This window comes from Microtus oregoni, unplaced genomic scaffold (genome assembly GCF_018167655.1).
Source record: "Microtus oregoni isolate MIOR12 unplaced genomic scaffold, Mior012 000003F_ref0000135, whole genome shotgun sequence".
In the NCBI taxonomy this organism is placed as follows: Eukaryota; Metazoa; Chordata; class Mammalia; order Rodentia; family Cricetidae; genus Microtus; species Microtus oregoni.
In genome coordinates this window covers 4,775,319-4,786,324 of record NW_024543062.1, presented here as the reverse complement: position 1 = coordinate 4,786,324, position 11,006 = coordinate 4,775,319, and the positions used below count along the sequence as shown (strand labels likewise).

Below are 11,006 nucleotides of genomic sequence, written 5' to 3'. Positions count from 1 at the left end.
AGAACCAGTCCTGAGTTCCCCACAGCCTCTGCCTCCACCCATCACATCTTAGTTACAGGACATCTAAGTCCATCTCAAGGATGTCGCAGGCAGTACGTGATGAGTGACACATAGCTACTCTGAACCTTCTTTACCCACATTCGGGAAAGACCACAGTTAGAGAAAATCATCTCTAGAGCTTCGTGGAAGGTGTCACCTGTCCCTGGACGTCGAGGTAGGGCTGAGTGATGCACTGTAGCGAGGCTGACTCCTCTGTGGATCACGGGATCCCTCAAGGACTTAGTGAGACTGGAGTCCCCTCAGACCTGCAATTTGATGGTGGCATGGGCTGAGCCAGGACTACCTCTGTGGGTGGGAGGGCAACAACCCTCTTGCAGAAACAGGATAAGCTTTAGAAACCCATGTCTAGGGAGGGGACTATCACCTGGGAAGCCTAGGGACATTGTGAACTTGGCAGCAGGGAGTAGACAGGGCAGTGAGGGTTCACCAGGCCTTGGTTCAGCCTGAGAACATTAAGGGATTACTGAGGAACAGGAAGGAGTCGAAGAGCAGAATAAGGGACCATGTTCTAGAGTTGGGGCTGAGGTAGCATCCACTCCAGCACCTCCATCATCAGCATCTCTTATCTGAGCGTGGCATTCAGCTGGTCAGAGACATGGGTCAGCTTTCCTCTCCCTGAGAGAGCATGTGCAGGTCCAGGAGGCAGTCAATTCCTTGGGATGAGAGACTGAGACACACAGAGAACCAGCAAAATAGGAGGATGTATGAGAGAGGGGGAGGGGAGGTAGAGACAAGGAGGGAGGGAAAGGGGACAGCATGGTGTATAAATAAAATGACTGGGCAGACAGGAGGTCAAGAGCTGAGAGCCCAGCAGGCAGAGGTCAAGTCAAAAAATAGGGGATCGGTCCAAGGGCATGGTTATTTGTGGGTAACCTCAAGGGGGATCTTCTGCAACATAGGAAAAGAAGAAGCCAGAATGATAAAGGAAGTTGCTGGCTACAAGGAGGTGGAGATGAGGAGGTCTTGAGCCCACTCAGTCCTCCACATGAGATGGCCCAGGGGATGTGGATCACTTAACAATTATTCTCTTGATTCCTGAGCACCCTGGTGTCACTCCTGTTCTCCCTGATGGTGTTGCTGGTCTCATTTCCTGGAGGGATTCGAGCATTGGTTTGGGTCCTGCTTCTGCTGCTGCCAGCAGCATGCCTGCAAGCTGGTGAGTGTGGGGACCTCACTACCAGGGACTTAACCACAGGAGGGGTGAGTGGGGCTGGGAAGAGAGGACTGTCATGTGGAAAGGTGTTTGCTTGAGGAGCCAGCCAGTCCTCTCTGCCCCAAGAGAGGGCTCATCTTTCAGAGTGGGTCCAACCCAACCTTTCACTGTCTTTCCTGTCCCAGCCATAGAGACAGTCGTGCCCTCTGTTCCACACCCGCCTGTGGGTGAAGACTCAGGAAGCTCTGGGCTGTCCTTTCCAACTCCTGCAGTGACTTCAGATTCTCCCCCATCCTTCCCAGGGCACTCTGCAGGATCCAACAGAAAAAGACTGTATGGGGTGAACCAACCAGCACGCCTCTCTGGTGTCCAGGGCGGCTCCATTGAGATCCCCTTCTCCTTCTACTTCCCCTGGGAGTTTGCAAAGAATCCGCAAATGAGGATTCTCTGGAGATGGAAGAACTTCATCGGGGAGCCTATCTACAACGCCACCTCCGGTTTCATACACGCCCATTTTAAGGACAGGCTCATCCTGAACTGGACACAGCCTCAGACATCTGGAGTCCTCAGAATCCTAGACCTTCAGGAAAAGGACCAGAACAAATACTTCTGTCAAGTTTATCTGAACACAGGAGAAGGCAGGAAGATTTTGAAGTCAGCTGTTGGGACCCAACTGATCATCACTCACGGTGAGCCACCCTGGCTCTGCCTTTGATGCATCTCTTGCTTCCTTGTTCTCTAGGTGTCACCTCAGGCTACCCAACTCATTTTCCTTTCCCTTGACTCTGCCTGAGCCTCTGACAACAGGATCTTTCCCTTGGAGCTGTGACAAGTCTTTGCTGTCTCCGCTGACCTGTTCTTCCATTCTCTGCTCAGAGAGAACCCGACCCCACTTTCTAGGCCTTAGCCCTCCACCTAGATCACCCCATTTTGTTCCAAACTAACACCGCAGTGGAGTGCCTGTGGAGACTAAAAGACAACCTCAGCTGTCATCCATCTTATTTTATGGGACAAGATCTCTCATTGGGTTCAAGATTGCCAGCTAGGTTAAGGTGTATGGCCAGTGAGCCTCAGAGACATGCCTGACTCTACCTACTCAGTACTGGGATTAGAATTCACTAAACTCTGTTTGGTGTGGAACACAATATATATATATATATATATATATATATATATATATATATATATATATATATGTCAGGCTGACTTTATCTCACAGAGATCTGCCTGCCTCTACTTCTAGGGCTAAGATTAATGGCCATGCCCAGTTCACCCAGCTTTTTATATGAACATTAGGGATCAATCTCGAGTTCTAAGGTCTGAGCAGCAACCACTATATGGACTGGGTCATGTCTGTTCATTATCCACATCTGTGACAAAACCAACTCTATTTCTATGGCTTAATTATCTATGACTAAGTGAAAATCTGAGGACACACAGCCAGGACAGGTGGAGGTGTGCACTGAGCTTGCTCTCCTGGAGTCTCAGCCTTCAGCATGTGTTCCCCTCTGTGAACTTCTAACAGCTGCTTCCCATCCCACCTCCCAAGAGGAGACAAGATGTGACACTCACCCCATCCCTCCTCATCCAGGGAGGATCTGCTCACTCCTCATCTCTCCCCAGCAGTCAGCATCACCATGCAGAGCCCCTCCATCGTCACCTCTGCAGTCACCACAGCTGGACTGGAGGACACAGAGGGCCAGAGGAATCCTTCACTTGTGAACATAGGAGCCATGGTTGGAGTGGTGGTGACCACAGCTGTGCTCATAACCCCCATCTATGTGATGCTGATCTTCCTCTGGTGGAAGAAAAGGTGAGTGGTCCAGGACAGGGACTCACCCAAGCTTGGGAAGTTGGAGAAGGATTTACTTGTTCATGGAAGAGTACAGAGAACACAAGGACAGGAAGGGGACTGTACTCAGCAAGGACTGAATCTGAGTTTAACTTCCTTAGAGACTTTGCCGGGAAAGAGGATAAAATGAAGATGGACACAAAGCCTTCTCTTGTGAAATCAAGGGGCCTACATGTGCTTCAGGACTAACTGCTCATCTGAGAGGAGCTGTGCTGCTAAGCAGGGCTCATGGAAGACTGGAGTTCAGGGACAGCATCTCACAGGAAGCGAGAACTCTGTACAAGGACAACTGTTTGAGTTGGTGGTATGGCATAAAAAGAGAATTTAATACCGCAGTGTGCTATGGGCCTATGAAATGAAAAGAAAATGCATAGGAAGAACCTTCACTAAACAAAGTAAAAGCACTGTGCACCACAAACAAAACATTGCCGAGAGAAGTCATGTAACAGCTGGGGACGGCTCACTTGGCAAAGTGCTTGCCCATGAACTTGAGGACATGGGTTCTATTCCAGAGCACACACAAAAAGCTGGCCATGTTGGCAGATACTTAGGCAGGCAAAGATGGTAGGATCCCTGAGGCTTACTGTGCTGCCAGCCTTGCCCAGCCAACATGAAGCAATTCAACGACAGATCTGTCTCAACCACTAGGGTGCAGAACTCCTGCCCAAGGTTGTCTTCTGTCATTCACATATGTGTGTGTTCATATGCAAATATGCACATGCACATACATACTGCCCCAAATAAATTTGATAAAATTCAGGGAAATACTAATAAATGTAAGGCTACCTCTTATTTGCAAAATCAAAAAAATATACATTGAGTCATTAAAACACAAAAAACTCTAAAAATTCAATGCAATCCTTATTTAACTTTGAGTTGCATTTTTGTTGCGATAAATGATTTATCTTTCATAATTCACAAGGATTCTAAGAAAAAAAGGAGACACAGTGGGATGCATCTGTAACCCCAGCACTAAGGAAATGCAGAGGGGACCAGTAGTTGAAGGCCATCTGTAGTTACATAAAAGTTGAAGGCCAACTGAGCTTATTGAGACCTTGTACACACACAAAACGAAATTCGAGTGTTGACTGATTTCAGAACAGATTTAAATCCATGGTAAACAGAAGACTACAGGATAGGAGAAGAGATGAGTAGATTCTGGAGTGTAACTAGGAGCCCAGAAATAAATAGTTGAAGATGGGGTCCCACGGTCTTCAGAAAGACTCAACCCTCCAGTGAGGTAAGAAAGGGAACTGAGAAGTGGGTGAGAAGTGGCCTCAGACACAGCAGAAGTCTGACTGGGAATCAAACCCTGAGATTAAATCTGCAGAGTGCAGCAGCCTGCACTCACAGGGAAGCCAGGGATACAGTTTCCAGGGAGACAAAAGGGAGGCCTGGTGAGTTCTAAAGTAGGCAGAGCGCCACAGAGAAACCCTGTCTCAAAAAACAAACAAAAATTTATACTTACTTACCTATTTATTCTGTGCGGGCAGAGCACACATGTGCTACAGCCTGAGCAGCAGCCAGGTTCTAACACTGCAGTCTGACACTCCCCATGGTCACCTGTGCACAAAGCCTCATGTGTGCACACTACAGACCCAGGCTGCTCTTCCACAGAAAGTGTCCCTCCTCTGTGAAAGTGTCATGGCTGCAGGGCCCTGTCACTGCTGTAGGGGAAACGTGGTCCTCACTGCAGGAGACTGATTACAGCATCCTGGACAGAAATCATCCCACAGCTGGGTCCCCTACTGAGTCCAGGACTTGAAACTGGAACAGAGCTCATGATTAAGGATCCAGCAGGTGGCAGCAGTGAGGCTGAACACAAGAGGCAGCAGGGATCCTGTAGAAGCCACCAGAGCCGGTTATAAAAATAGTGGGGACTAGCAGATGACATATATCAGCTTCATCAGGTAAGCACCTGCTTGGTTACTTAGCAGTTCAGTTTACCCACAGACCCCAGACAGTAGGGCAAGGCCCAGATGAAACCTGGAGGTGAGCACTCATGACCAGGAGGGCCTCCCCTCAAACCTCACTGAGGCTAAAGACAAGGTTCATCTGGTGGAGTGCTTAACTGCCTGGCATGCACAGGACCCTGGGTTCTATCTCCAGTAGGAAACAAAGGGGCACAATGGGGCACACCTGTCACCCAGCACTTGGGAGGGCAGAGAAGAGGATCTGTAAGAGTTCAAGGTCACCTTTGGCTACTTAACAAGTTCAAGGCCCCGCCTGGGCTACATGAGATTCCCATCCAATAAAAGGGGCCATGGCTTTCTGACAGGTACAATAGGCCCTGTTCCCTCTCCTGACTGCCCATCTGTGGTCAATTCATCCTAATGCTTCTGTGTTCAGCATCTCCCAGGGCAGGATGGATAGATAAAGGCATGTGTCCATGTGAGCTGGGAGTGAGGCCATGAGGGGTTGTGCCTGGCTCAGGTCAAGGGAGCCGAGGCCCATGGGGACTGTGAAGAAGGCTACAAAAGTAGGTACGAGAGAGGGTGGCCTGCACAGCGACCTGCGTGAAAGCACAGTCAAACAGTGGAGAAGGCCATCAGTGCCAGCAACCGCTGCACATGTCACTCAGGGAGAATGGTGCCACTTCTCTGGTACAATCATGTCTTCTTACCCTTCAGGGACCTGATGGAGCCTTGTCATGGGGAAGGAAGGATTGATCCGCGTGCAGAACCAGCCCTGAGGCCAACGCAGCCATGTTTCTACCTCAGCCACAGTCTAAGTGTGTCCACTCTCGAGATGTCCCAGGCAGTCGTTGTTGCTCTGAACCTTCTTTGCCCAATTAGTACACAGAATGTTCTGGAATGACAGGAACCGGAGGAAGCCATCTCTAGAACTTCGTGGAATGTGTCACATGCAAAACAAGAGCCAAGTGTGGCCTGGGTTCAGAGAAGACTTCTATACATCGAGAGTCGAAGACTACAAGACAGGGCGCAGAAATAAAGTGTGAAGACATAGTGGTTTTCAGAAAGGCTCAGCCCTGCAACAGAGAAGAAGAGCAGCTGAGAGGTGCAGAGTAGTAGTCTGGGGGGGGGGGCATCAGAAGTCTGACTGGGATTCGAATCCTGAGACTGAATCTGCAGGGGACAGCAGCCTGCACTCTCAGGGAAGCCAGGGAGCCAGGTTCCAGGGTGACAAAAGGGAGGCCTGGTGAGTGCAGAGCAGGGAGAGCAGAGGAGGGACATGAGTTCAAGGCAGGGGACGGAAGCAAAGGGAGAAGGGCATGGACAAGGGGCAATAGACAGGAGAGCTGTCCTCTGATTGGCTGTGTTCTGCAGAAGGACAGTTGAGGACTGGCTTCAGGTCCTGGTGATGCTCATACCTGTCCCTGAATGTCTGCTTCAAAGCTGTTTGCTGTCCCGGGCCCCTAATGTCTGAACACAGAGAACAGCTGAGAGGCAGATGGAGGATCAGCAAGGCTGCCATACTGACACTGGTTCTTCTCCTACAGGCCAGCAGACTAAAGTCCAAACCCAGCCAGGTGAGCAGCTGACATCCCAAGGAGCAGGTGAGGGGCTGATTAGGGGCGTTTGTTATGAGAGACACGCAAGGGAGCTGGAGAGATGATTCAATCAGAAAAGCCTTTTTTAAAATTACATATTAATGAACCAAAAATAGTGTGGGCCAGCAAGATAACTATGTGAGAAAAGGTGCTGCTGCCTAGCCCAATAACCTGGCTTTGATTTCTCCCCATCCAAATGTACAGGGAGACTAACTCTGGAAACTCCACCTCTTCCTCTCAGGGTCACCCATAGGCACCTGCTGAGACACTGTCTGTTATCTGCTGCTACCAGACTTCCAAGCCCCAGCATCTCACCAAGGTGACCAGTTTCCATCAAAGTAAAAATTGCTGGCCACACAGCCTGCATCTCACTCTCCTTCCTGACTCCTGCCTTAGAATCAGAGAGCATGGCTACAGTCCTGATCTCTGATACATCTTGTCCCTGAACAGGTAAAAAAGAAGAGAACCCCCACTTCTGTCATGTAGGCTCTGATTTTCTCTCCTTAGAACTCAGGTCATCCTTTCTGTCTCTGTTCCTGAGAGCTTTACTGTGCTGTTTCCTGTCTCTCTATGGAAGTATTAATAGTTTCAATAAATCTCTATTGACCCCGTGTGAGACATCTAAGAGACTAGCAGAATGTGTTCAGGAGCAGCATCACTGAGAGAAGCAGGGACCAATGCCCACACTGAGAACATCTGCATGAGGATTCCAGTTCCTCTCTCCCTTTCTCCCTGAACACTGACATCTCAGATACAGCCCCTGACCCCTCCATGACACTCCTCAGTTGAAAGACCATGGTTTCCTTGGGTCCCCTGCTGGGCTTCCTTTCCTCACAGGCCCATCTATAAGCACCCACTTTCCTTATTTCCTGCCGTGTTGATATACTGATCTCTGGGGTCTCCCTTAGGACAAGACTTCCTTCTCAGGTCCAGTTTGTCTTAACATTTGATAGTCAGTGGGTCAGCGTCTACCAAAGAGCATGCTGGGACATACGGACAGCAGACTGACCAATAAGAATCAAAACCAGGCTGTTTTTATAGCCAGAAGAGAAGCATGAGCATGCTTGATTGAGATCCACCAATCAGAAGCCTTGAGTGCATATCAGTCATGGAACTAGCAGAGTCATTGGGAAAATTGTCCCCAACCCCATGATGCTTGCTGAAGAAGAAGGGATATGGAGATCCACTACCAGTGAATTGGAGGCTATCATTAGAACGCTTTGAGTTTGAAGCCAGCCTGCTGTACAGGAGACCCTGTCTTGAAGTCAACAAACCAAAGCTAAGCAAAACTGCGAATAGTACAGAAAGGGAATGGAGGCAGGTCATCTGTTAGTTCACTTTGGTTGGAGACAAAGAACTCAAAGATGTCACTAGTTTTCTCTCTAGAATCACTTAGACAAAATTTTCAACTATAGTAGGTTTGCTTTTCTCTGTTTGTATCTTTGTTTTTGAAATGGCGGGGTGTCTCTGTTATTCTGTAATTTTCTATGTAGATCAGTCTGGTCTCTGACTCACAAAAATCAACCTGCCTCAGCCTCCAGAGTGCTGGGATACAGTCATGTGACACTATGTACACACTGTCTGTTAATAGTCTGCTTCTTTTTCTTTGTTTGTCATTTTTAAAGCAAATTATATGATGTTGCAGAGGGGACTAGGAGATTCTTAGTTTCTGTGACCTCAAACTTGATGATTCATGAGTTTCTGTCTCTAATCTTGGGCAACAGCAAAACCTGGAGACTTAATCCAGAGGAATAGGTCACGCAACCTCACTCATTGGGCCTTTGGGACATACTACAGAGTCTCTTCTTTTTGCTTCCCTCTACTGTGGTGCAGGGAGGTGCTCATGCTGAGGTTTGGGGCACATGTGGGAGATGAAGATGATGATGTCATCCTAGGGGAGAAAGAAGAGGTCAGATGGGGGCGGGGCATCTGTGCTACTGTAATGTCCTAGTGCAGCCTGAGTGTCCTGTTATACCACCAGCCACCATCCTTCTACCATCCCCTCTAGCATCTCCCTAACTGTCTTCAGCACCTGGTCTGGGTGGGTTATTTTGGGGTTCAACTGGATTCTGTATGCTGTCACTCAAAGAGGAATTCATGGAGTGCTAGGAGTGTGACAGAGAAAGGGGAGACAAATGGGGAGGCCATGTTTACTCAGGAGGAGGACTGGTTAAACACATGGTGGCACATCCCATGAGAAATTGCCTTGGATGACTGTGTGTGTTTGTGTGCAGCGGTAGATGTGTGCATATAACTGTGCCTAGGCCAGAGGACAACCTCAGGGCATCATATACCTTGGGTATTTTGTTTTTTGTAGGTTTTTGTTGTTTGATTTGGTTTTTGTTTGTTTGCTTATTTTTGTTTTTTTGAGACAGGGTCTCACTATATAGTTTTTGCTTACCTGGGACTGGCTGTATATACCAGGGAGCCTCAAATGCAGAGATCTACTTGTCTCTCCCTCTGCCTCCCAAATGCTAGACTTAAAGGCCTCTATGTCTAACCCATCTTGGGTTTTAATATTTTAAATAACATTGCTGACTTATTCTATGTGAGAAGAACACACATGCGCTACAGCCTGAGCAGCAGCCGTGTTCTGAAACTGTAACCTGACAGGTCCATGGTCACATGTGTGTAAAAGCCCCATGTGTGCACACCACAGCCTCAGGTTGCTCTTCCACAGAAAGTGTCCCTGCCCTGTGAAAGTATTATGGCTGCAGGGACTAGTCACTGTTCTTGGAACAAACATGGTTGTCATTGCAGGAGTTTGATTATAGCATCCTGGACAGAAATCATCCCAAAGCAGGGTCCCTATGGGGATCCAACTGAGTCCAGGACTTGAAACAACAGAGCCCATGACTTGGGACTCAGAGGCCAGCAGGTGGCAGCAGTGAGGCTGAGCACAAGTGGTGGTTGGGATCCTGAAGGACCAACCAGAGCCTTTTGTATAAAAATGCTATTGACCAGCAGCTGACATATGGCAGCTTATCAGGCCCAGCCTCTCCTTGGTGACAGACTCTAGACTATAGAGCAGGGCTCGATGAATCCTGGAGGTGAGTACACATGACCACGATGGCCCCCTCTCAGACCTCACTGAGACTGAAGAGAAGGTTCATTGGTGGAGTGCTTACGTGCTTGGCATGCACAGAACCCTGGGTTCTATCTCCAGCAGGAGACAAAGGGGTACGATGGGTCACACCTGTCACCCAGAACTTGGGGGGAGGCAGAGAGGAGGATCTGTAGGAGTTCAATGTCATCCTTGGCTACATAAGAAGTTCAAGGCCCAGCCTGAACTACATGAGACTGCATCCAGTAAAAGAGTGTGGGGGGGTCTTTTTGACAGGTTTAATAGGCCCCATCCCCTCTCCTAACTTTAATTTGGGGCCAACTCTTCCCAAAAGTTCTGTGCTTGTTGTATCCAAGGACAGTATGGATGGACACAGAAGTGCGTCCATGTGCAGCTGGCAGCGAGGCCATGAGAATGAGGTCCATGACCATGAGAGCTCAGGTCAAGGGATCAGAGGACCATGGGGACTCTGAGGAAGGCAGAGAAAGCAGACATGACAGTAGGAGGCTGCATAGTCACCTGAGGGGAGCCTGGAGAAGGCAGTCAATGCCAGGAAATCTAAGGGAATGCACATGTCACTCAGAGAGAATGATGCCACTCCCTCTGGTACAATCATGTCTTCCTGCCCTTCAGGGAAATGATGACACCTTGTCGTGGGAAGGGTGGGATGACCTCCACAGAACCATTCCTGTGGCCACCACAGCCTCTGCCCCCATCTCTTACTCCTCTATTCCTATCACAGGTCAGCTCTGTCCACTCTCAGAGATGTCCCAGGCACTATGTCATCACACATTGCTGTACTGAGCCCTCTTTGCCCACTTCATCCAAAGAATCTTCTAGAACAGTCACAGCTAGACAAAGTCTCTCAAATGCTTTGTGGGAACAGCCTCCCTACGGCCCAGCAGCAGATCCGTGGCCTTGAGGGGACTTCAGAGGTTGCACCGAACAGGCAGCCGGAAGTCAGTGTGGACTGGAGGAATGCAAAAACTCAATGGGACTGAAGTCCAGTAACTTGCTGTGTGCCAGTCATGTGATATGTGGCAGGGCTTCTCTGATTCTTGGTTTCCTCTTCTGAGTGTGTGTTAAGGTTGGTGGGAGGCAGAAAGGCTTCTTCAGAAGCCAGAGTCACTTAGGAGTCAATGTCAAGCATAGCCAAAACAATCCTGTACAATAAAAGAACTTCTGGAGGCATCACAATCCCTGACTTCAAACTCTCCTTCAGAGCTACAGTACAGAAAACAGCCTGGTATTGGCATAAGAACAGATAAGAGGACTAATGGAACTGAATAGAAGACCCGGATATCAATCCACACATCTTCACACACCTGATTTTTGACAAAGAAGCAAAAAAATATCAAATGGAAAA

At 48.8% G+C, this 11,006-nt stretch overlaps 1 protein-coding gene across 1 annotated transcript; it reads left to right on the top strand.

Moving 5' to 3' along the window:
- Positions 1-1,128: 1,128 nt before the first annotated feature.
- LOC121444062 (paired immunoglobulin-like type 2 receptor beta) lies at positions 1,129-3,030 on the top strand. The gene is made up of 3 exons (XM_041645809.1): positions 1,129-1,216; positions 1,516-1,902; positions 2,837-3,030. Exons 1-3 carry the CDS (start codon positions 1,129-1,131, stop codon positions 3,028-3,030), a joined length of 669 nt encoding a protein of 222 aa, XP_041501743.1.
- The last annotated feature ends 7,976 nt before the right edge of the window (positions 3,031-11,006 follow it).